The 27,271-nt window shown below is 46.9% G+C and overlaps 1 protein-coding gene across 1 annotated transcript; it reads left to right on the top strand.

The window, feature by feature from the left end:
- The first annotated feature begins 13,088 nt into the window (after positions 1–13,088).
- On the top strand, positions 13,089–25,446 carry LOC144163003 (isocitrate dehydrogenase [NADP] cytoplasmic-like). The gene is made up of 10 exons (XM_077693775.1): positions 13,089–13,469; positions 13,561–13,600; positions 14,836–14,942; positions 17,868–18,265; positions 19,600–19,667; positions 19,763–19,831; positions 20,472–20,623; positions 21,049–21,189; positions 23,607–23,769; positions 24,681–25,446. Exons 1-10 carry the CDS (start codon positions 13,454–13,456, stop codon positions 24,760–24,762), a joined length of 1,236 nt encoding a protein of 411 aa, XP_077549901.1. The 5' UTR covers positions 13,089–13,453; the 3' UTR covers positions 24,763–25,446.
- The last annotated feature ends 1,825 nt before the right edge of the window (positions 25,447–27,271 follow it).

Below are 27,271 nucleotides of genomic sequence, written 5' to 3'. Positions count from 1 at the left end.
CATATACCCGCAGTAATATTGCAATTGAGTGTGTTCACTCAGAAAAGCATTGACCGCTTAATTTACGCCAGTCTAATGAGGGCGTTTATAATGTCGAAGAAGGGCCAAGTCTGTGCGTGATTTCCTACGCAGTGAGGATAATTTCGCTGTTGTGTGCCGGGCTGAATTTGTCTCTTGCTGAAAGAACAATTGCATAGGACCACTTCAAAATAGCAGTAGGCACACTGACATCAAGCTGTTTATATTTCCATTTCAACCGCAAGCAATGAATGCGAAATTTCCATTGCACAACCAGTTATTCACTCCACCAGTAAAACAAAAATTCCACGCCTCCACTTAGCGCTATTCGCGTTCTCATTTATTTTTTTAACTTCGAGTTTTTGCCGCGCGGCATATGAGAGGCGGTAACCGCGGAGTGATTCAGTTTTCGCCTACGCATGCCAGAGTTCTGCACTTTTACGCGGACTATTACAAGGTTCCAATATAAGTAATAATGCATACTTCAAACGGTTTACTCCGAGCTCAATAAAGAACTGTGGCCTAACTCTTACGTTGCGTACAGAATAGAATACATTAATATATAGCTGAATCGCGCAGTGCATTCATATAGACAATTTGAGGCAGATCATTCCACGGTCCGTTTAACGTGGTCGCTTGTGACGCCGTGTACATATATATGACTTTTCGTGGGCAAGTTAGTCCTTACGATCCGTTAAAGTCGCTGTTGACGAGCCGTCTGCTGAGGTCGATGGGGTGGCTTCTGCAGGAACTGCAGGAACGAATTCTCTGTTTCCACCTTTCGCAACATATGAAATAGAAGACGCTTGCGCGTATAAATATTCCACTGGCTATCAAATAAATTTCACGAAAGTGACACATTCTGATCAATGCGGATAACTCACTGCTGCCTTGGTGTACAGCGTCTTCTGAGCTGGGCGGGGATTCTTTGTGCGCAGCACACACTGTTCCATCTGCACACACAAAAAAAAAAAATACAGCTGAACATTTTAATTACCCCCAGTAATTTCTCCTCACCTGAACCTCGTTTTCCTCACCCCCTCCTCGCGAAGTGGCGGTGGCAGATTTTCGTACCTTTTCCTCTCTACACTTCCGCGCCAATGTCTGACAATAAAGCTCATTTCTAATTTTTCAATGGCAAATCTTCATTCAGAATGGTGTTACTTTAAACAAAAACGCATAATCCCCCTTCACAGAAGTCTATAGCTCCACAAAATGCAATGATAACTGTTCAAAGAAATTGCATGTACACACAACCACAAGCATGCCTCCGCCATTTCTGGTTACCGGCGTGTGATACAGAATTTATTAACATTAATTAATAACACTTAATTAATTATGTTAACATATACGCCTAGTGAAAGGGCATTATTGAGGTTACTGGTGAAATTAATGCACACAGATACATGCAAACAAAAATCGACCAAAACGAATAGGGTGAAACGTTGGCACAAATGTACAAATCATTCGTTGTAATACAGCTGTGCGGACAACGCCCTGATCCATCTCTATCCTAAAAGTAAACACTGGCATGTAACTCTCACTCAACTGCCAACACAAATCCGACGAAGTGCTTGTTTGTTACGGAATGCGAGATAAAGGTTTCGTTTGCTTGCGGAACTGCAAGTAGAAGATCACAATGGGCTCGATGTTTCAACATCGAGTTCAATCTACTTCCGTGCTTCTGGTCCCGTTCCTCGGTGGCCATTTGTGACCCGAAGAGTCCGTATGCGGAGCAAGGAATTCCCCACCAGTTACTTAGAGCGAAGAATATGGGTTACGGAGATAATTATGTTTTAGAAATCATTTATCACTGCTCTTTATTTCCACCAGACAAACGCATTGTACTGGCCTTGAAATAGTAGCACTTCCGTAAAACCTGCAAATTTCCCCACTGCGTGACTAATGCATTAATGTCTCCATGCGTTGTGTCTAAGCGCGGGATTTGATTAATTTTATTTAAAGGGGCCCTGAAAGGCGTTTTGAGCACACTAAATGAAGTAGCGCAATCGTTAGATTGGGTCGTCAAGGTCATCTGGGTCAAGTATTACTCTTTTACGCGCAGCGGAAAGCTCACACTTTTGTTGCAAAGTTTGTCGCTTTTTTCTCACCCTTTCCTTCGTGTTTTTGCACGCCGCCATCTTCACATGTCTACATCATCGATTCCCAGATGTTCGTCATGAGCTAGACATCCTGCTATTGGGCGGCTTTTTCACGCACTTCCGGCAAGAGATGAGTCGTCTGCTCAGAGTCGGCTCTCCGGCTGATCTGCCAGCGGAGTGTCGGAGTGCTTGGACATTTTACGACAAACGAAACAAGTGTAAACAAACGCTTAACCGTTAGTATTGAATGAACACGGCCATAACACGACATGGATATTCTCTTACCTCAGTACGTTTCATAAAGAAAGCGTTGAAGACCCGTGGCACTTCTTTCGTGCAATCGCGCAGAGAACGCCCTGAGCCGAATGCCCGGGTTTGACGGATACATTTTATTCCACTTCAAAACAATCCAGAGATGCGTTTCGAACGAACACAACGTCACAACATGCGTTGCAAGTCTGAACCGCGATTGACAGACGATGGGTTGCCTCCTCCTGCCCGTCGTAAATTCGGCACTCACCTCGCGCGAGGTTTGCGGGGACGAACAGCAAGTCACTTAACTCTGGCGCGCAAGCCGAGATGGCTTTTAGCCACGCACACTGCACATACCCCATGCGAGGTTGAGTCGTACGTCGCTCGAGAAAGATAATCCAGACCATGGGAAGCACTATCAGATCAGAGCCGACGCACAAGCAGATTAAGCATTCATTCGATAACGGGAAGTTTATAGAGGCTGTTGCGCACACTGCATGGCAACCCGTTCTTTCCGAGTTAGACCCAATCATTGCCTTTGAAAAGTTCACTTCTCTAATACAAAGTTCGTACAAAGTTGCAACTTCTGCCACTCATATCACGCGCTGGTACTCTGCACCAAGAAATCCATGGATAACCCGGGCCCTTTTGCGTAGTATCAATAAAAGACACAACCTGCATAAGAAATTAAAGCGTCAACCCTTCAACCTAACCCTAAGGACACGTTTCACTAATTATTCTAGCATGCTTAACAAGCTCTTAAAAGAGGCGAAAAAGGCTTATTTCGAAAAGGAAATCCTAAAATGTCAAGGCGATACTAGGAAAACTTGGGAACTAATCAAAACGTTTCTTAATCAGCCTACATCACAGCACTCTGTATCAAAAATTACTACACAGGCCGGTACGCTGACTGACTCAACTGACATCGCCAATGAATTTAATCGATCTTTTATTGGTACTGACGTGAGGTCCTCATCAACCTCTGGTACACCATATACGGGCCCCTCTTCACTCGTACGCTCGTTTTACCTTTTCCCGACTGACATGCAGGAAGTTATCACTACTATTTTAAACCTAAAAACAACGGGGCCTGGACTTGATGGAATACACCCCCTAAAATCGAAGCTTGTAGCCCATTATATTGCACCCGCTTTATCTCACATAATAAACGGTTTATTTAAATTTGGCACATTTCCAGAGGCCCTGAAGCTCGGTAGGGTAACTCCAGTTTTCAAAAAAGGAAATCCTGAAACAGTCTCGAACTATCGTCCAATTTGTGTACTGCCGTTTTTTAGCAAGATAATCGAAAAATTAATTGTAACTCGGTTGTTAAGCTATCTCAATAAATTTAACATTCTAACACCGCATCAGTATGGCTTCCGCCCAGGATATTCCACTGAGCTAGCTTTAATATCTCTTACCGACAATATAAAACGCCGAATTGATGCAGGTGACAATGTTGGAGCAGTTTTCATTGATTTCACAAAAGCGTTCGATACCATTTGTCATAATAAACTTTGCCAAAAACTTGAAAATATTGGAATCCGTGGTCCCGCCTTATCACTACTGCGCAGCTACTTAACTAACCGATCTCAAGTCGTCAAAATTAATGATTCTCTTTCACAACCACTCAGTATTAATAAAGGTGTCCCTCAGGGTTCTATTCTGGGCCCAATATTATTTTTAATATATATAAACGACCTGCCAGAATGTCTACGTTTTAGTAATTGCTTGCTATATGCTGACGATACAACCATCTATGCTTACAATAAAGCGGCAAACGTAATAGTTGATCAATTAAATTATGATCTAAGAAACCTATCCCACTGGTGCGCAGAAAACAAACTTTGCATAAATCCTACAAAGACCCATTTTGTAATATTTCACTCGCAGCTGCGCACAATTGAACTAACATCGCCGTTACGGTTACAAAACCATGTCATTCATCCCTCATCAGATGTGATGTTCCTAGGCTTGCTGCTGGATCAACACCTAAAATTTAATCTGCACACTAAACTGCTATCTAAAAAAATCGGATTTGGACTAAGGGTACTTATCAAATCACGTCACTATTTTCCGCGTTACATTATGATCTCTCTTTATCACGCTTTCATTCATAGCCATTTGCAATACTGCGTGTCTACATGGGGTAACACATATGCCACTCATCTTGCGCATGTGCAACATTTACAAACCCAAGCGTTGCGGCTCATTACGTTTAGTTCTTTCATGGCTCACGCGAAACCGATATTTCACAGCTTAAATATTTTGCCTGTGATAAATATTTTCCAGCAAAAGGTAACCACACTGATTTACCGTGCTCGTGCCCAGGAAATATTTATTGACAGCCTAACAGCCACTGCTCTGTTTAATTACAATAACACACGGTTTTCCGAAAATAACAATGTTTTACTACCCAAAGCCAAAACAAACTATGGTCAATTCACGGCTTACTTCATGGGCATTTCAATATGGAACCGCCTCCCTAACCATATAAAATCCTCTCGCACGTCAACACAGTTTAGTAGAAGGGTGAAGCAATATTTCGTTACACTCTTATTACAGACGGATGAATAACTTCACAGGATTCCCCAAATATTATGTTTTCTAAGTTTCTGAGTGATTCGTCATTGCTTCCTTATTCTTGTTTGTACGCAGTTTTTTGCCTCAGCTTTGAGTTGACAGTTAACTTTTCAATTATGCTCTCAGTATGTTGATGACTGTATTGTTCAAAACTTCATGACATATATTATTCTTGTACAATATCCAAACTAATTTGTCTATGAAGTGTTTTTTCCTACTAATCAGGTTACTTTATTCAGCAATGTATAATTGTCGCTGCTTTCAATGTAGCAATGTTTGATATCTTTTCATGGGAGGTCCCCCGGACAGTTCTTTGGAACTTCGGGACCTCCTCCTGTATTGCGTTTGCGTTTGAACAATAAACAATAAACAATAAACAATAAACTATCCACCCGCAGAAGCACAACGTCGCATTTCATCGCGAAACAAAGGCGTCCACAACACACACACCATCGCCTCCTGTAATGCCAAACGCATCTCACACTTCCCAATGGGAGTTAGTGGTACGCCTGCACTACCCACATGTCGCGAGGTGGGGCCCCGAGCTGAACCGGGATCACGCAACCGTAACTGACTTCTGGGGTGGTTTGTGCCTTGTTGCCAAGGCAACCGATGTTTGAGATTGTCAAAGAAATGGCGCCCGCTCCAGCGCTAGAAAGCTCCAGCGCCGGAGCCCGCTCCAGCGCCCGCTCCGGCGCCCGCTCCAGCGCCGGAGCATGTTTTGCCAACGTTGCCGCTCTCCACCACGCGTCGCCCCAAGCTGAACTGGTCACACGATTGAAGCGTTTTGTGCACGGGTTCTGTATCGGTTTAAAATGTCTTTTTCACACGCCGCTGGCAGGAATTACCACCACCGCAAAATAAGACCCGGCACCAGCGGGGCCACATCTGATACGGCGCTTTTTGGATAGATTTGGAGAGATGGAGAGATTTTTTTTTGTGATTCACGCCGCCGTTAAAGCATGCTCTGCCCATGCCAACACAACATTTCAATCTGCTATCAGGAATTTCACAATAGGCACGCGCTTAAGCTTATTATTTGTGGAATGTTGGACGCGGTCTCGAAATGTTATTAGTAAGTACGCCTTGCTGCTAAGGTTGAGGCTCTGAACAGAGTGGACAAAGGGCGATCGTCAGTTCCTCAGGGACGGTCGTCGTCATTTCAGTGCACAGGCGCAACAATGCCTGCACACGCCACGCAGGAAAAATATGGAATACAATGCGATCACTCTACGAACAAATCTGTCGTCAAAACTTGTTTTATCTCCCTTTTTTTTTTTCCTGAACACTGAGTTCATGGAATGACGCACGTGGAGCACCTTTGCAAAAGCAAAACAACCGAGTCCAAAAAGTTCACGTAAAATGAATGTATAAAGTAAACAAGAAGGCCAAAATAAAAATAAGTGGGTACTAATAACAGAAAGCACATGGATGCCTCACCTTTCTTAATGCGGGCAGTGGCATGTGCAGTGTGCTGAAACTCAACACACCACACCATGATGAATAAGATTATTCTTGCTTGAAAGCGACGATTGCACCGGTCGAATTTTAAGGTATATGCATGTCTTTAAAACATTTTCCCTTCAGTAGCTGACTTCTGCAACCTCAGCACAAAGAAGCCCGCTTGTATAGCTTTCCGCCATTACTTGGCCAAGTGCGGGCTAAAGGGGCATTCTAGCGCTTTTGCAAAGACTAGGGAAAAATTTCTGCGGATAAACAACTAAACAAACAAATCTATCGCCAAAAAAATAATGACATCATACATAGATTTAATGACGCCACACACGTTGACCAATCAGCGTTTCCAGCCATTTCTCCCCCTATACGGATGTTTGAATACTCCCTATAGGATTCATGTAAACCATTTATCCCATCCCCCTAATCCTACTCTTTCCTCCCTATCCCACCTCCCCTACACGTTGAGGCCGCAGCGCGTTTCGTTCTTCCCAGCGGTCTCCGCGGTCTCCGTTGCTTCGTGGTGGTATTTCGCATGGTAATAATGCAGTCGAGGATGTACCCTTTGTACGAAGACTTAGCAATACGGCCGTCTTCGTACGACATCAATGCTATGCATCGCATCGACGCTACGAGGGACTACGCGCTCGCCAAGCAACCACCGGACGTCTGTCGGCCGTCCAACGCAACGTTTATAGATAGTATGTAAAAACGTTGGTCCAACGTACGTCCGTTCCGGCTCTAGCGGACGTCCGTTGGACGTTCGTTTCAGAGCTGATGGACATTCCATAACGTTCCTCTTAAAGGGGCCCTGAAAGGCGTTTTGAGCACACTAAATTGACTAGCGCAATCGTTAGATTGGGTCGTCAATGTCATCTGTGCCAAGTATTCTTTTACGCGCAGCGGAAAGCTCACACTTTTGTTGCAAAGTTTGTCGCTTTTTTCTCACCCTTCCCTTCGTGTTTTTGGACACCGCCATCTTCACATGTCTACGTCATCGATTCCCAGATGTTCGTCATGAGCTAGACATCCTGCTATTGGGCGGCTTTTTCACGCACTTCCGGCAAAGAGATGAGTCGTCTGCTCAGCGTCGGCTCGCCGGCTGATCTGCCTGCGGAGTGCCGGAGTGCTTGGACATTTTACGACAAACGAAACAAGCGTAAACAAACGCTTAACCGTTTGTATTGAATGCAACAGGGCCATAACACGACATGGATATTCTCTTACTTGAGTACGTTCCATAAAGAAAGCGTTGAAGCCCCGTGGCACTTCTTTCTTGCAATCGCAGAGAACGCCCGAGCCGAATGCCCGGGTTTGACGCATACATTTTATTCAACTTCCAAACAATCCAGAGATGCGTTTCGAACGAACACAACGTCACAACATGCGTTGCAAGTCCGAACCGCGATTGACAGACGTTGCAAGTCCGAACCGCGATTGACAGACGATGGGTTGCCTCCTCCTGCCCCTCGTAAATTCGGCACTCACCTCGCGCGCGGTTTGCGGGGACGAACAGCAAGTCACTTAACTCTGGCGTACAAGCCGATATGGCTTTTAGCCACGCACACTGCACATACCCCATGCGAGGTTGAGTCGTACGCCGCTTGAGAAAGATAATCCAGACCATGGGAAGCACTATCCACCCGCAGAAGCACAACATCGCATTTCATCGCGAAACAAAGGCGTCCACAACACACACACCATCGCCTCCTGTAATGCCAAACGCATCTCGCACTTCCAAATGGGAGTGAGTAGTATGCCCGCAGTGCCCATATGCCGCGAGGTGGGGCCCCAAGCTGAACCGGGATCACGCAACCGTAACTGACTTCCAGAGCGGTTTGTGCCTTGTTGCCAGGGCAACCGATGTTTGATATTGTCAAAGAAATCATAGAGTTTCTCAATATCAACTCTATGAAAGAAATGGTGCTCGCTCCAGCGCTAGAAAGCTCAGAGCCGCGGCGGAGCATGTTTTGCCAACGTTGCCGCTCTCCACCACGCGTCGCCCCAAGCTGAACTGGCGTTTTGTGCACGGGTTCTGTATCGGTTTGAAATGTCTTTTTCACATGCCGCCGGCAGGAATTACCACCGCCACAAAATAAGACCCGGCACCAGCGGGGCCACATCTGATACGGCGCTTTTTGGATAAACAGTGCGCTGTGCATCCAAGGGAGCGAGCGCAGGATCCTCCCCGTGCGGCTGCGAGTTCGCCGCCGATAAAAAGTCGCGTGCCGCCGATAGCAAAGTTCTGCAGCAACGTACACCGCGAAAGGGCAAGGCCAGGCCGCCGCACACATGGGACCAGATTTCTCGTTCGCTTTTCCAGCCTTGAACGGAGTGCGGGATTCATGGTGTCAACAAAGCTTGCCCGTAGCAGACGGCTGTGTGAGCAGCGCAATAGCAGAAGTACGTCACCGCGGAGGAGCGCAGCATCATGGGAGGGAAGGCTCGCTCGCCGTCAACAGCGGAGAGAAAGTTGAAAGGAGGAGGAAACGCGGCGCGACGATAATGCGCGGTTTTTGATTTACGATTTCTCAGCTAATACTCATCGCTTCAACAAAATTCTTGCGGCAGGAGACTGCTAATACATTGCTTTATTTGGTTACATGTACATCCACGCATCGGCGGAAGGTATTTCAGGACCCCTTCAAGCGCACAAAAAACCACGTACGTGCGTGGGACGTCTGGATTTAACACTTCCGTATGTCCATTCGGACGCCTGAAATTGGATGTATTTCGAACGTTCAGTAAAAATTTGCGGAATCACAAACGTTTTGTTAAATGTTCCTACAACGAATACTACACCGCACAACCAGCTCAGGCGCAACACCAACGCACTACGTACTGGGCAGAAAAGTATACACGAACGCGGTAAACTTGCTTCACCCGTAATGGTCGCGATCCTCAATTATATGCCCTTCCCCAAAAGAGATCATCGTTGGAGTGAGTGAGGTGGTTCAAAAAAGTTTAAAAAGTAGGCTTAATTTTCGTAATACTACTGATTGACAGTAGGGTTTAACGCGCCGACTCAACGTAGGCTATGAGGCGCGCCGTGGTGGAGGGCTCCGGATTAATTTTGACCACCTGGGGATCTTTAACGTGCGCCGAAATCTCGTACACACGGGCATTTTTGCTTTTCGCCTCCATCAGAACAGCGGCCGCCGCGGCCGAGAATCGAACCCGCGACCTCGTGCTCAGCAGCGCAACGCTATAGCCACTGAGCCACCGCGGCGGGTGATGTGCAAAATATTTTTAATTGAGAAGCAGAGTAGGTTTTGCTTTAATATTCAATTTACGCCACTATTTGATGCTTCGTGGTAACATTGTACGTCCACGGGCGGATGCCTTCGGACATACGAATATGTATGTCATTTGTACATCGGTTGCTGTATGTCCACAGCACGTACGCAAATGTACATCCAAACACGGGGACTGTCCAAACTTGGCATTGGATGTTCGGCTGTTTCTCGGACGTTCCATGGACGTCACTCATCCGCTCCTCGCCAACACGAGGAGGTGTCACATAGACGCCAGAATCCCGCTCCTCCTCTCCCTTTGGGATGTGTATACAACCTTTCCACTTCACGATGCCGCACACGGGCCAAACACATGTGCGGAGAGCCACGTGTTTCCGCGCGCATTTTTCCCCTCTCTACAACCGGCCCTGCCGCCTTGTTCCTCACCGCTTCCGGACCGGTTTCCGGAGAGTCGTTCTCCGTATATATTTGGCTTTTGGTTTGAGGAATGATGAAAGGAAGTGCACAGGGGATATTTTCGAGCCCGGCAGGGAGCTCACCCGCATACAACCCAGTGCGAGGGGAGTGAAAGGAGATAAAGCGAGAAAAAAGAAAGGTAAGGCCGAGTCAGTCCGGGCACATGAGTCATTGGCACGGCAGTCCGGGCTACAGCCGCTGCGCTAGGCCGGTCGTCTTCAGGTAGTGGATCAGACGGGCGAAGACTTCCCGTTAGGTTGCCGGAGGCCCCTTGGGGAATTGAAGGTCCTCCATGCCGGCGCAAGGAACGCCTTGATGCTGGAGCGCCCGGTTGAGCTCTGCTCTTGGCGCCGCGTGGTGCGGGCAGAAGAAGCACTCTCTGGTTGCGAACAGTCCGCACATGTAGGGGAGTCCTAAAGTCCCTTGATCGGCTCTTAAAGCAGATGAAGGGACTTTAGGGAGTCCTTGCGCCCGCGTCAGTTCAGGCGCTCCGCCACGTTGCAGCAGTCGAGCCGCATGCGAGCAGCATGCAGCGGGCGTCTCCGCACATGTGTTTGGGCCTTGACACGTCTGCCAGACGCCGGTTTTAGTGCGCAGAACTTTGGCGCCCGGTGTCGCCGCTGAGGAATGCCCTTCCCCTCACACTTTCGCCAGCGGCTCCTCCTCTTTTAATGGCTCATCCGAGCCACGTGACATTTGCGCGGGAGGTTCAAACACGGGATTTGTAACAATACACATGCTCGGCGGCGGCGACGCACTGCGAGATATATGCGCACGCCGCCGTGCGTTCGCTGATCCCGCGATCATTTGGATTGGATTGGATTGGATCTGTAGCTTGGATCATTGGATTGGATTGGATCATTTTCTGAGTAGGGTTGCCACCTTTTCCCGAAAAAAAAACCGGCCCTTCGGGGGGGTGGGGGGGGGAGGGGCGTGGTATATACAATGTTTAATTTGTGTTGAAAAAAAGACGCCATGTTTTTCACATATTGTAGCGTTTTCTTAGAGATTTATCAACATAACGTTTGTACTGAAAGTGATTGAGAGCTTAGTTATTGCTCTGTATGTGCTTCACTGCAAAGTAATCGCAATTGCTGACCCCGGCGGCGGAATTTCATAGTATAGGTCCCCCTCCATCTCAGCAAGCGCGCTCGCCCGCGTATTTTCTCTGCTCGCGTGTCTTTGCGCAGCTTGTCGACACATGTTTGTCGTCTTAGTTGTTGAATTGACACTTATAAAACGCCAAAACAGACATAATCACGGCACGAGGGCCAAAAAACCAGCCAATGACGGTCGGTTTTAAGTATGGACCGGCAACCGGCCCGCTGATTAAAAAAACCGGTCGGGCCGGTCTAAAACCGGGCAGGCCTATTTCTGAGACGTAGCAGATATGCGCCGTGACCGAGAAGGCTGCCGCAGTTCCCGCTGCGCACCTCTCTCTCTCTCTCTCTCTCTCTCTCTCTCTCTCTCTCTCTCTCTCTCTCTCTCTCTCTCTCTCTCTCTCTCTGTCTTCCTCTCTCAGCGCGCTTTTTTTTTCGCTCAGCTCAATGGGCTCTATAAAGAGTTGCGGTCCCTGGAAAAGCGATTTGTTCCTGAGCTGCTAGTACCGCTAGTACCATTATGTCAAGCATTCCTGATTTGCGAAGGCAGCAAAGCATTACCTATGGAATACGCAGATGCAAACATAGCAGACCTGGTCGACAATATGGTCGATGATATGACCGACGACGCAAAGAGATAAAAAATAAAGGAACTGAATTAAAAATGAAATCGGGTAAATTTGTGTCTGGTTGGGATTCGAGCCGAGAGCTTCCGCAATGCGAAAATTTACACCATCGTCCCGCGAGGGGAACCATGGGATAGATGCGACGCATCGGGGGTTGCCGTTGCGTTTCCGTTATGTTAGCGTGTGGATTGCTGTTGTTGTGTGTCCTATTTACGCATCATGTTCACCCCCGATGCGTCGCATCTACCCCATGGTTCCCCTCGCGGGAAGATGGTGTAAATTTTACGGTTGCGCCGACCATCGCGATATCAGGCCTGTTAGTCTCCATTTCAAATCATCGGCGGTCACCGGAGGATGTCATCGGAGGAGCGCCGGCGGAACGACCACAGAACAGGGAGGATTTTCTGAGCGGAGCGGCGCAGTTACCGCGTTTATATGTACGGTGGGGGGAATGAAAGAGAGCAGCGCAGAGCAGCGCATGCGCATGTGTTAACCCGCACCCACGCACAGCAGGCACGGCGACGGAGCGAGCGCAGCCGAGCGCTAACACGCAGATGGCGCTGCGGTGAGAGCGGTGCCAGAGGCTCTGAGCGGCGAGAAGAATGGGGGAGGGATGCGGACGCCGGCGGACTACGCCGGAGGGACAAGGCGGGTGAAAGAGATGCGTCGCATCTAAAAGGTCGAGCACGTATCCCCTACGTCACCACAGCACGTGGCCTTCAACTTAGAGCCTACTAAAGTCCCTTCATATGTTTTGATCAAGGGACTTTAGACCCTACGTCACCACAGCACGCGGCCTTCGATGGGTTGGACACATATGTTTAAGCCTACACACTTAGGCCAGCAAGAAACTCTAACGACGTTTTCCGTAATTGTTCTCTCTGTTTGGCGATGCGAACGCGGGCATGTGCCTTCCCGAGGGCAATGCAGCAAAGCCGGTCTATTTCTTGGGTGTGCGTTTACCCTACGTTTGGAGGCGTTGGTTTGGTTTATGTGGATGCAATGCATTGTGACTAAATTATGATCTAACATGCGTTGCATCGTCTGCATTTTGCTAAGCTTATTTTTGCTGTTTTATTTTTAACTGCTACAACTGCACTGATCAGTGGCTACAACTCCAATGTGTGTCGTACTGTTGCCGCAGCTCGCACTAAATATCATCATCACCGCCAACGCTGCGCGACCTCTATTTTTAGGAACGAGAATTTTGAGCTGGAACGATGAGTGACGCTACTGAGGTCGTCCTTTTGCGGCGGACCCAATCAGGCGTTGACCGGCCGGAATCACCCGACGCCGGCAGCCGGCTTCTAATCCGTCGCCGTTTGTTTTTTACTTTCTGTCGCGCATCTCGCCTGTCGCTCTCCACCGTGTGCGGTCCCGCTATCGCGTTCTGGAAGGCGTCCAGAGATTACACTCGACAAAACCCTGCGCGCACCGTATCTGCACAAACACCCGTGTTTTGGACGCGCCGGGCGAGTTTGACCACTCCCTCTTTTTTGTTTCGCCCGAGCAGCCAGAGCCGGTTGGGCTACCAGGAAAAACCAGCGAACCCCCGAGCTTCCTGTACAACCGATCACTCGTCGAACGGTAACCGCAGCGAGCTGACCATGGCGAAAATCCAGTGTACGCATCGCCTGTTTTCTTGTTGCGACCAAGCAAATGCTGCAGCATGTTGTGTAGTTATTCATGATTTACTCTTTTTCTTAATCTTCAGGTGGGCCCGTGGTGGACATTCTTGGAGATGAGATGACGAGGTGAGTTCGATGTCCTACGTGGCTTTGCGAGGTCAAACTAATTGGGACTGGCACCCCTCCGGGCGCTGTACTCGTGCTTTCTCTTTGCTGTACTCGTACTCGGTGGCCCAGACATTGAAATTTACAACCTCACTGTTAGGGGCGCGAGTGACGATGATTTGTGATGGCCTCGACCTTGGTTCGGGCCGTTGCTTATCCAGCAGATGTTACTCGGCGCGTGCACTGTCGGGCAGACAGATTGTTTCGGCATTCCGCACATATCACGTGCTCCGTAGAACGTGCATTCATTCCTGCACACTGCCGCAACCAGATTGCAGTGAAGTTGTGACTGATCAGAAATAAAACATCCAGAAATTCGGTAATTTTTTTCTTGCAAATTAACGTTATTTCAGATGTGTGAATCCTTTATTCTTAACAATGCTGCAGGAGATCATACAAGGATGTTAGCTAACAATATTTTGTAACATGTTAATAGTTTGACAGACCTAAAGAAAAGGAGGGAGAGATACACATTTACCATGGGCTCGGCATTGAAACTGCCCAAGTTTACTTATGCAGTTGCATTGGTTGTTTGGAAGATAGTGTGTGCATATGCGCATACCGTAATGAAAATGACCATGATGGAGACCGTATATGAATGAAGACAAACCGCTCATGGGCAAGTTTGCTGAAGCTGTCTCGTGCTGAACCTGTTTAATTATCAATCGTGTACTCGCGACATGCAATACAAATACAGTACAAATACAACGCGTCCAAGGCGCATTGTATTTTCTCAGACATATTTTTCTGTCCAAGAAGAGTCCTCTGCCTACTTACGGGCCATTTGGGTCGGGTAGATTCAGCATGTTCACCATTAATCCTTAGACCTTTTGAAGCAAACAGTTTACAGAAAGAATAAAATTTAATGGCACTATCACTGCCTGCATATTTCTTGGCTCCCCTGTAAGACATAACATTGTAATTTTCAAAATGTGATGGCTAGTGTGAAAAAGCAATCGGAAAGGGAAAAAATGCATGCATTTATTTATTGCAACCAAGTCAGGAACTAAGTTTCCAGTTGAGTGCGTCTGTACAAAAACAACCCTTGCCGGCACAAGCAATTGATAAAGCCTGCATGATACTCGGTGTTTTTGTTGTTCAAGTCTTGTTTGCTGTCGGAGCAGATCTTGTAGCAAACTTTGCGGTTACGTTTTCATCTTTGGACTGACATAGTGTACATTGTCAACGTCTTGCAGAGTCATCTGGGACCTTATCAAGGACAAGCTCATTCTTCCCTTCTTGAATGTGGAGCTGCACACTTATGACCTTGGCATTGAGAACCGGGATCGCACAGATGACCAGGGTAAGCTGCCCCACAAAACCTTAAAAACTTTACCAGAAAAGGGGTAACTAGTAGCTATTTTAAACATTTTTTATAACTGTCTATTCTTGGTACTCGTATAGTAATCTGATGCACCTTTGCGTATACAGTCGAACACGGATATATCGAACACGGGTATATCGAATTATTGTCTATATCGAACTCATAAATTATCCCCTTGAAAATTCTGTGTAAAAGTATAGGAATTCGTACGTTTATATCGAACCGTATTTTCCCCTACATTGGGTATATCGAACGCCGCGCGAGCTGGAAGGTGCTCTTCGGCGGTCGCTGCACCCCCGATTAAGGTTGAGGAGGATGTAAGGAATGCGCGGGCATGCCGAAGACTGGCTCGCGGAACTAATCCCCCCTACCGGAACAAATTTGCGCTTGCCCAGTCGGGCCCCGCTACTGTTAGCGGACGGAGCCCGGTATGCTAAATCTCTCTAGGCACACAAGCCCGAACGCTGGGAAAATGTGGCAGTGCGAGGTAGGGCTGCCCCAACTGGGGGCCATACATATGATGACAGGCGCTTGGAACGGCATGAAGAAGGATACCGTGGCCAACTGCTTCCGGAAAGCACGCTTTGTGACGGCTGAACTTTCCGAAGCTTGCGAAGACGGCGACGACGACGACGTGTGCATGGGCGACACGTTTCGTGAGTTGTCGTCCCTTTTCCCGGCTGCTGTTCCAGCCGGAGTGTCTGCCGACGACTTCGTGAACGCTGACACCAATATCCAGGTTGTTGCGAGCCTCGGTGACGAGGATATCGTAGCTGCGGTCGCAGGAGCCCAGGCCGATAGCTCGAGTGGTGAAGATCGTCCGGACGAGGAGGCGGCTACACGATCGTACTCCGCGGGTGAAGTGGCCTCGGCGTTCAGCTTGATTCGCCGTTGTTGCGACGACATGGAAGGAACTGGGCTGTCGCACCTGGACAGGCTCGAGAAGATCGGGATCAGAGTCTTTAATTTCATTTCCAGGACGAAGAAGCAGGCCAAGATCAGCGATTTTTTTTTTTCATGGAAATAAAGCGTCCTGTTGCGTCGTGAGTGCGGAATTAGTTGTCATTCATGAATGCGCCGATCGGTAAGTGATCGTCCGCCATAGGTGAGGTCTCAGAGCCCATATTTTTTATATCGAATTTTTCATATATCGAACTATTTTGCGATCCCCTTGGAGTTCGATATATCCGTGTTCGACTGTAATAGCAAGTAGTAAGTCAGCTGGCTCTTTTGTCAGGCGATAAAACAAAGCAGTGGCTGCTGGCATTGAAATATTCTATTTCCGAGGGTGGGTGGCTTCATCCAATGTCCTGAGGTATCTTTAAAGGAGCCATGAAGAGAAAATAGAACTTCGTTTAATTTGAAAGAACTAGAATTCAATATCTCACTCAGCTCCATTACAGCCACAAAAGATGTTTTTTAACAAAAAAAAGCAAGAAGTATTTAAAAACTTTCAAATTTTGCGCCACAGTGACGTGTTATGAGCAAGAATGATGTCATACGGGCCAACAATAAAACAATTTTCAGTGCGTCAACTGCACGTTGGCATTCAAGTGATGCGGTCAAATGAAACTAGAGGTCCCATTACAGGCGTCCAGTCATGTGTCGTCGCGACAGGTCAGTTAGGCGGCCGCCAATCGCACAAAAAAGGTTCTGTGAAATCATAGAAAAGTTGCGGGAAATTGGCTAGGGAGTCGCGACTGCTTCACATCTTTTCTTTAATATCTCCGTTATTTGTTCGAAGATTGTGATGATATTGGTATCATTGTTATCGGGACTAAGCAGTCTTTCTAATAAACCCAACTTGTATTTTGTCTTCATGGCTCCTTTAAGATAGTTAGAAAGCTGTGGGAAAAGTAAGCATATAACACACAATGTACAAGCACTGTAACAATTGCCTGCTGTGGGCATAGGCTTGTGAACAGTTGGGAGAAGTTTTGAGAATCCTAACTAACCTCTTCATTATGCGTTGCCTGCAAACTGATAAAACTAATAAGAAAAAAAAATAAAAAAAAGAAAGTGACAAAGTTAACAGCGGGGTTTTCAAACTGAATTTAAGAGGTTTTAAGGTGACTCAAAAGGTAGCACTGAAGTGTAATTAAAAGAACCAGTATTGCAGCCCAGGGTGAAATTAGTTACTATGTACTAGGGTTTTTCCGTTAGCCATAGTGCAGGAAGATAGCATAGGCCTGTGATGCCGTTCGGAGGTTACTCCTAGTCCAAACATTTAGTTTCAGCTGTTTCTGGTGGGACCGCTGCATTTATGTGTTGATGTTGGCGACGTTCATTGAAGAAAGTTGTATAGCACGTATGCACCAAGGGGATTGGCCAAGCCCCGATAAATATGGTAACAAAATGAATTGCAATAAATCAATTATGACCAATCAATTTTAGTCACAATTTTAGTTCTAACAAATATCAAATTTTACCATACCGATAAATATGGTAACAAAATGAATTGCAATAAATCAATTATGACCAATCAATTTAGTCACAATTTTAGTTCTAACAAATAACAAATTTTAGTTCTAACAAAAATCAATTTTAGTTCTAGCAAATAACAGCTTCACCTAATTCATAGCAACCCTGTGTGGCCAAACCTCAAGCATACCGCTTATGGCAGCACATCACCGCAGAGAAGAATCGGCCAGTGTTTGATAAAGTGTTCCATCGAATACTTATGTCTGTACTCAGGGGCAGACTTTTTTCTGGAGCAAAACATGCGTCACATTCAAATTTAGTCAGTCAACCACAACCAGTCAGCGATTTCCGTTGAAATTCGTAGCATCTGTGTGTGGTTATGTCTTTAATAACCTTCTTTTTTCTATCCTCGTGCCTTTTTGCGCCCCTCTGGCACCCATTTTACGCCCCTCTGACGCCCATTTTACACCCCTGGCCACCCAGTGACCGTGGACTGCGCGCACGCCATCCAGAAGTACAAGGTGGGCATCAAGTGCGCCACCATCACGCCCGACGAGAACCGCGTGACGGAGTTCAAGCTGAAGCAGATGTGGCGCTCGCCCAATGGCACCATCCGGAACATCCTCGGGGGCACCGTGTTCCGCGAGGCCATCATCTGCAAGAACGTGCCCCGCCTGGTCTCGGGATGGACCAAGCCCATCGTCATCGGCCGTCATGCCTACGGGGACCAGTACCGGGCCACCGACTTTGTCGTACCGGGACCGGGAACGCTCGAGATCAAGTTCACGCCCTCTGGGTCCGGAGAGCCTGTGCTCAATTTCAAGGTGCATGAGTTCCAGAACACGGGAGGCGTGGCCATGGCCATGTTCAACACCGACAAGGTACTCTCCCTCCCCCATATCGTATCCTTATCATTAACTTATGTTGAGATATCCTAAATTTCCAAGACTGTTTCTAATCACCCACAACTGGTTTTTAGCTTTTAGTATTGTCATCATCACCTGCAATGACCACATTCACTTATTATTTAATGAGAGGCCCTATATACCCATGAATCACTTTTATCCGCATCACATCCGTATCACTCATACTTGGTTTGGTTTTTTTTTTCAGTATCTTCATTATCTTCTGCTGTGACCGCCTTCGCTTATTTTTAACATTAGGGGCCTTGTACACTCGCAAATCACTTTTAGTTGCATTATACCCCTGCTGCACTTGCGTCCGAATGTCATTCAAGCCGAATGGCGTTTGACTCAAATGAGGGGCTTCGAATGCCATTCAGAATCCACCGTGCTCCACTACGATTTCAATCACATTTGAAAGCTTTGACAATCGCTCGCCGTGCTGCGTGGCGCTGCTGCTGCCAAGTTCTGTTTTTACACAATAATGCAACAATCAAATTTAGCAGCAGTCTGTGGCGTTTAAATGACATCACATTATAAATAACGTAAGCTTTGACACGGTTTTTGCTTAATTCTGAATCGCAATCGAGGTTTTTTGTGCTGTCTGGCCACACTGGTTTGTCACTTACTCGCACTGGTGCTGAGAGTACGAAATTATTACATCTTTATATCACGATTTAAGTGAATGAGAAGTAAACAAAGTCCCACGATTATGAATATTCTGTCTGTTTTGAATACGCAGTAATGTATTTGTTCATGCTGACTTAGAGCACTGTGCACGAGAGTGCTAGAAATGGCATTTAGAAGCCCCAAATGTCTCTCTGGGGGCTCATTTGGCTCGAATGTCATTTGAGCTGAATGGCATTTCAAAACCCGCTAAAGCAGCACAGCTTCGCATTTGAGACTCAAATGACATTTGGTCCAAATGGCATTTGGTCGCTAGTGTGGCAGGGGTATTACATCTGTCAGGCTATTTTTGGCCACATAACCTTTCATCAAGCTTGACCTAACATCGTCCAAACGGCGATCTTTGGCCTTTGCTGCCCTTGCTTCACCAAACACTCACGCACTCTACTACAACCCGTTAACCATTCGGGTTAGCGGTATCGCAACACTAGTAATCATGAGTACTAGTACAAAATTGGAGGCAGAGTGCAGGACACTCCTCGCTTTTCACGCTAACTTGCTGTAGTGTGTTGTCTCATCTTATCTGTATGCAGAAATGCTTGTAAAGATACCACTCCCCCGAAGTGCGACCTTGTCCTCTATTGTTTCCTTTATCTCGTCTGCTCCCTCCTCTCTTTGCTGTGCAGTCTATCCGGGACTTCGCTCACAGCTCCTTCAAGTTTGCACTTCAGCGAGAGCTGCCTCTCTACCTCAGGTGATTTCCCCTTATCTAACGCACCCACTTGTCTCAACTGGAGAAAAGCTGGGTTGGCCAATCTCAATCTTTTTTTTTTCCCATCATTATTGCAGTACAAAGAACACGATTCTCAAGAAGTACGATGGCCGTTTCAAGGACATCTTCCAGGAGATCTACGAGAGGCGAGTTTTCTTCTTTTCCAGAGCAGAAAACTAGGCGCTTGTTAATGGTGGATCGTGTTCAAAAACAGTGCAAGAACAATGAAAACACAGAGGCAAAAAAAGGCACGCGAGAGGCAGCACAGCGCTCTCCTTGCAAAATCTGTGTTTTCTTTGTTTATACTCTGTTTTGAAGGTAAATTTTTTCCCCCTCTGTACTGCGTTTGGAAAGCTTTTGGGAATACTTTAATTTTATACTTGAGATGTGAGTTTGGGCTAAAGTACTGTCTTTCGGTTAGGTGAGGCTAGCGAGACAGATTACCATAATTTTTTTTGAACCACTCACTATATCAAACCACAAAAAAAAGAACTTTTGGAGGTAAAGAAAACGAGAACAGTTTTTATTGTGGTACTTGTAAGCAGAATCCCTAAGTTTTGCTATTGTTTTTTGAACCAATTCGCCAGCTGTAGTTTATTAGAATGTAGTTTGCTCGTTCGGACATTACAAAAAATATGTGATGCTAAAATTTGCAGCAACTTTGGCATGGTTATACTTCAGTTTATGTTCTTGCACACATTCAGGAGAAAGCTTGTTTTGTGGGGAAGAAAAAAAAAAAAAAAGTGGCGCTCCTTCTTACTCCCCCTTCTTCACCAATAAACGCAGTGGCTACAAGGCTGACTACGAGAAGCGCGGCATCTGGTACGAGCACCGCCTGATCGACGACATGGTTGCACAGGCCATGAAGTCGGACGGAGGCTTCGTCTGGGCCTGCAAGAACTATGACGGCGACGTCCAGTCAGATGCTGTGGCCCAAGGTGGGGGAGGCCTTTGTTCAGGAATAGGGAGAGGCGTTAAAAGAGCAGTTGACGAGACTATATGGGTAGGTCGATGTGTTGAGGACTGTTCAGGATGAAAAGATCACGAACAGGGCTTGCCAACAGGTTTTGGAAACTGGATGGAGTCACTGCGCATGTTTTTAGCTGGTGTTGTACGAACTGTGTCTAAAGTGAAAAAGAAAAAAAAAAGTGAAATTCGTGACATGACCCTTCTATCCCGCTTTTTCCAAACACAAATCCCTCATTGTTCACCCACCTGGGGATGTTCAGTGAAGCATGCACCTTTCTGCACTAAATGGACAGCTTGTTTCGTCGGGCTGGAGATTTTATGTTGGCGTACATGTTGCAAGAGAAATGAACCTGTCGCTGCGCTAGTTCAACCCTGGTGTTGCACCATTGTGCAGGCTATGGCTCCCTGGGAATGATGACGAGTGTGCTGGTGTGCCCCGACGGTGAGACGCTAGAAGCGGAGGCCGCGCACGGCACTGTGACGCGCCACTACCGGCTCCACCAGAAGGGCCAGGAGACGTCCACAAACCCCATTGGTATGTCAAAACGCTCGCTTGCACAGTTGTGACAAGCGTCTGCTTCATTTGCATCACGATCCTAACTGCCGCATGATTTAACAGCGGAGCTGTTACAGGTCGAGCCTTTTCGTAAGTCTGCTGTAGGTCTTGCGTCACACAGGGGTAGCAGCAGGTTCACAGATGCGCTGGTAGCCTCGCTGAAACTGGTTCCAGGACCCACCGATAGAGGGCACAGTGGTCTCGCAGAATGTAAGGTCCCTAAAATTACTAAGGTAGCGCCAACTGCTCCCTCCTTCTCCGCTGCCCTCCTCTTTTTTCCTCCCCTCACCTGCGGCGCCGTGGTCCCATTAACTGCGCGGCGGGGCCGCCATTTTTGTTGGCTTCCTCAGAGCAGACGCCCTCGCAACGCTTCAGGCCGCTCGCTGCAGTTTTTCGTGCAGTTTGCTCTTGTTTTCGCACTGCAATCGCTCTTTGGTAGCATTAATAGTATTTCTAGAGCCCCGTTTTACCAACACGCATTAAGTGAGGCTGTTTTGTTGTATATTTTTGTGTAGAAGGGGATATTTGCGGGATGGATGCCGCTGGCGCATACGGACAGCGCGGTGTTTGTTTATGTGTGCGGCATGCTCAGGATAGTTCGTGAACGCGAAAGGATCGAACGTGGACATTAAATTGCTCTGTTACAGTAATTCCGTTCTTGCATTTTCGTGATTAGGTTGTGGTCGTGCAAGCGCTGCACAGTGGGCTGGTGCATGGTTCGCGGTGACCTTGGTGCGCGGCAGTTCGAGCGCTGCGCTGGCTTTTTTTGCGTTCGCGTTTTTTGCGTTAGTTGTAGATCATTAGGCAGCACTCAGTATGCGTCCTGCATTAGCGACTGACATTCATGCCACCTTTATTCCATGCACTTTCCGCTGCTTTGACGTTGCAAAATATATGTCACCTTCACGTCGTTATAGGCTTTGTCAGGGTCAAAGTTCTCACGTCTCCTCGTTGGCCTCGCCCATGACGGCTGTACTTTTGGCAGTGCGTCCGTGGCATAGCAATGTTCGTGCGATTGGCGTTCACAATTACTTCGAGTAAGGTCCTGTCAGGCATATCTGGAAAAGGCTCGCACAAAGAACGCGCAGTTAAAGAATGCGCTCAGCTTACAATTAGCTGTAGCGCCCAGTTCTAAAATAACTACTGTATTCCAAGGCTAGAAGCACGCTAACAAGTGCAATCGTGAATCCTTTTTATGCTGTACAGCTAACATTGATTCATGTGTGGGCTTTGATAAATTACAGCTTGCTACAGCCGAGCTGGCCGTGACTGCACTGACTTTATTCGAGCAGCCGAAGGCACAACAACTCGGCATCGCGAAGCTACATAAAGTGACGCCGACGCAACACTTGTTTGAAACGAGCAGCTGACTCTTCGGTTGTTATCGGTTGTTATACACTGGCGGCTTCGATAAGGCCTGCTCTGAGGCAGCTGAGCCTAAAATGGCGAATTTAAATGGACAGTGGCGGCGAAAAGAAGAACAAACAAACAACGCGGGGACGAGGTACTACGAAACAAACAGCGCGGGGACGAGGTACTACGTCACTGGCCGTTGGCCAATGGCGCACGGCGTTCGCCGGCGAAAAAGAAAATGGCAAAAAACGGAGGAGGAAAGGAGCGCGGGCGAGGGCGAAAGGCGGCGAGATCTAAAGATGGCGCTACCTTAGAAATTTCAGGGACCTTAACAGAATGGGGTTCCTCTCCTTCCCTCTAGAGGAGAGAGATGAGAGAGGGGGCCTCCCGCCACTGATGTGTAGCTGCTGATTTCTTTGCGCGAACCGTGAAATTTACACGGCATCGGCGCTGCCGTTCTTGGGCAAGTGTCGTTGACGTTTTAGCAGATTTCAGACTGGGTGGAGCTGGATTTTATTTTTTTTTGCAACTTCTATGTTACCACTTTTTAACGGGAGCAATTTTTCTTCCAAAGATTGTGTTGACCGTCACTACAGTTCCTGATCTCTCTCTCTCTCTCTCTCTGCAAACGAATGGGGATGAGAAGTGTGGCAAGGTTAAGTTCATTTTACAGTAAACGGGGCAAAAGTCATTGAGTGAGTCAAGTACGCAAGACAGGTGCTGTCCTGTCTGTTTCCACTTATTGCCAGAACAGGTGCTCTCCGTTTGTTGTCTTTTAGTGCTTCTCTCTCTCTCTCTCTTTTTCTCTGTAAAACAATGGGAATTACAAGTATGACAAATCGGTGCAAGTTCCAAGTTCACCTCAGGGAAAACGGTGCAAACATCGAGTGAGTGAGGCAGGCAGGATAGGTGCTGTCCTGTCTGTTTCCTGGGACAGGCGTTGTCGTTCCGTTGTCTTTTACAAACTGTTTTTCCGAGACGTGCACAGAGTCTAATTTATGGGCTCCACCCTCGCGACTTGCGTGGCCAAACTTCTGACGCAGCGTCCATCTTTGCCTGGACCCGAGGACTTGCCCACCGGGCTAAGCTGGACAAGAACAACGAGCTGGCCCATTTCTGCACTGCTCTGGAGGCCGTCTGCATCGAGACCATCGAGGCCGGATTCATGACCAAGGACCTGGCCATCTGCAGCAAGGGCATGTCCGGGTGGGTGGACTGACTGGCCAGGCAGGGCCAGAGATCTCTATAGCCTGTATCTAGTAGCCGGTGGGAGCGACAGAATGGCGCAGCAGCTCTGATTGCAGCAGGGCTTCTCACTGACAGAAAGGCCTCGCCGAAGTGCAGGTCAAGTTTCGCTAGGAAATGTTCGTACCAGCGTGCAAGTAATGATCTTGACGGTGGCTAGATTTACCTGGGTGAGATCGTCGTTGGGGCCAGATAAAAAAATTACTGGTGTGTGATGCCAAGTTAGGCTGTTAATTTTGTGTCTTAAATTGCAGAAACCTTAGTTTCAGCACTTGAATGGGACAGTTTATCAGTTGTATGAGTAGCCTTGTGGGATGATTTGCTGTTGTTTCAGTTTAGAATTATTTTGCGTGGTTCGCAGTTACGAGTTGCTGTTTGGTTTATATTCTAAGGAGTTTTGTTCTCCGAAGGGTTTCGTTCTTGTTCACTGCAGTATTTAGCTGCAAGCACTGAGCCAGCCAGTCAGCCTGGTTTGAAATTTGCAATAATATTGGCATCCATGTTACTGTGACAAGGCAGTCTTTTTAAAAAGATGAGCGAAACTTGTATTTCTGTCTCCACGATCCCTTTAGTCCAAAGGTAAGGAGCAAGTGACTTGGCGAAACTTGTGTGGACAACATTGTTGTTCAAAATAAAAAAACAAGGAAACGGGTTGGCCAGTTTGTGTGGCGTGTGGTAAGCAACATGTGAAGCAAATAAGCAACAGAACAGAGGGCAAAGATCAAGGTGAGGTGATATAGAGGGGACTAGATAAGGACTACCATTAGGAAGGACGGGGTAGGGCAAAAGCAGGCTCAATTTTGCATCGCAGAAGTGGGGTGATGATGATGATACATCTGGCTACAACCAGACTGATTCACATCTCCTTGCAGTGTCCAGCGCAGTGACTACCTCAACACATTTGAGTTCCTCGACAAGCTCGCGGACAACCTGAAGAAGAAGCTGGGCAAGTGACTAGGCCGCCTGTGAAGCCGCCGGTCCTGTCACTGACTGCTACGGCTAAAGTCGACAGTAGCCGGCCTGTACATGCAACAAGGTGTGACAGGCGTGTATCAAAGGACGGTCTGTCTGCGCGGAAGTTGTGTGATGTTTGAATTATGCACTTGTCCACTCCAATTAGGCTGAAAAAAAACTTTGAAAGCTAAAACTGTCTGGAATCTCAAATAGTACGAAAATTTTTTTTTTTGAAATTGTACCTTGAGTGTGAAAAAGTTACCTGCCATAGCTGATCGCAGTTTGTTGTGGCAAGCAAAAACTTGTAATCTGATGCAACCTGCTCATGTTATACAAACAGGCATTTTATAGCTTAAGCCATTCTGTCGTAGCTTACATGCAAAAGAGAAAAAGTGACATTGTCAACGTTTTCTGGGCTTCGAGATTTTGTCTGCTCAAAAACAACTGAAGATTATTGTGTCAGGACTTGCAAACCTGGCCTGCCTGGGTATTTCAGAAGTGTAGTGCATTCTGTACCCTTTTGACGTATTTTTTTAAAGTCGGTCTGACTGTGCATTTCTTGTCCTTTCCTCTGAATGGTTTCCGGTGCCGGTTTTGCTTCGAAACCCTTCCACCACTGACTTTCAAAGAGTGCATAATACATTAATTCCATATACAATTGAAATAAAATATATTTTTACAGTTGTCCTTTGCATTTGTCTTGTGCCCTTTTGCATGCCAGGCAAATGGATTCATGAAGGCTGTGAAGAATGACAGGCAACATTAGGAATTATGTTTGCCTACTTTGCGACCTCCGTCCTTAGTGCAGTTACTTTCTGCATTTGTAATGTACCAAGCCCAAGCTAGTGCTTTACAACTGCTCGATATTTGGAAAAATGATCTTATTCTTGCAACAAGTCCAAGAAAATTTGAAGTCCGTACATGTCATGGGGCAAAAAAAAAAAAAAAATCCCAGAAGGTATAATGCCTACAGCTATTGAAGTACAGCTGTGTGATTCATTTTATAAGGACAAAACTTCCTCCAAGGGGTTACTTGGTTGGTTATGGCCCTGGAAATGGAGCCGCTGGTTACATTTTCGGCGGAACCTACAAGCCATGATGAATTTTCCTTGCAGCTCCTAAACCTCAAAACAGGCCACAAGAATTGAACCCAAAACCCAAAGTTTTATCCCATTATCAGTGAAGACTCGTGGCTGAGTGATTGATTCCCACGCCCGAAGCAGAGGGCCCTGTGTTCGATTCCTGGGCCTTCAGAAAGCATTATGTTAGACGTACCTGTACCAATTGCCACGTGTGCTGTGATAGCAATGATAGGGGCATAGTAGTGGACACGTGTTAAAAAGCATGGAAGAGGGTTACTTCGGGAAACTTAGCATTGTGTCCCACAATCAGAACCACAACAGCGGCTTCATTGTTGATGCTACTGTGCCCCAGAATTAAATGCCCATACATGCAAAGTAACCAGATGTCCCGGTTTAAATGGGTACGTGAGGGTGGGCCTTTACCTCGATTTTGCTTAACCTTGAAACTCTGCCCAAAATAACGTCCACAATAGCTCAACATTGCGACAAAACAGTAATGAAGGCTGAACACAAGGCTAACGTATACTTTGCCAACACATACTTGGCTAACATGTACCGCAAGTGTACCGGAATCTTGGAAGAACGCGAACATCATCCTAATCCATAAGAAAGGTGAAATGAAGGACTTGAAAAATTACAGGCCGATCAGCTTACTGTCGGTTGTCAACAAGGTACTTACCAAGGTAATCGATTGCCAACAGAATTTCTGCAACCTTAGATTTCAGTCAACCTAAAGAACAAGCAGGGTTCCGTATAGGCTATTCAACAATGGACCATTGCAAAGTCAGGTGTTAGAGAAGTGTGCTGAGTATACTGAACCCCTATATATAGCCTTCATAGATTATGAGAAAGCATTTGACTCCGTCAAAACCTCAGCAGTCATTCAGGCATTACGGAACCAGGGTGTAGATGAGCATTATGTAAGAATACTAGAGAATATCTACAATGGGTCCACAGCTACCATCATCCTCTATAAGGAGAGCAGTAAAATACCTATAAGGAAGGGTGTCAGACAAGGAGACACAATCTCTCCAATGTTATTCACAAGCATGTTTACAAGAAGTATTCAGAACATTGGATTGGGAACAGGTGGGAGTAAGGGTTAATGGAGAATACCTCGGTAACCTCAGATTTGCTGATGACGTTGCCTTGCTAAGTAACTCGGGGGATGAATTGCAAAGCATGCTGACCGCACTGGACAAACAGTTGAACCGTGTGCCTGAAAATTAATATGCAGTAAACCAAAGTAATGATCCATAACCTCGGGAAAGCACAGCAGTTTGAGATAGGTGGCAAGGCAGTAGAAGTGGTAAGTGAATATATGTACTTAGGCCAAGTTGTGACCCCGGATCCCAACCATGAGGCAGAGATAATTAGAAGGATTACAATGGGGTGCAGTGCATACGGCAGGTATTCTCAGATAATGA

This window comes from Haemaphysalis longicornis, unplaced genomic scaffold (assembly GCF_048455015.1).
Source record: "Haemaphysalis longicornis isolate Haplotype H1 unplaced genomic scaffold, Haemaphysalis longicornis Haplotype H1 scaffold_12, whole genome shotgun sequence".
NCBI classification, from domain to species: domain Eukaryota; kingdom Metazoa; phylum Arthropoda; class Arachnida; order Ixodida; family Ixodidae; genus Haemaphysalis; species Haemaphysalis longicornis.
Note: the sequence above shows the minus strand (reverse complement) of the source record. Positions and strands in the feature narration are given on the sequence as shown.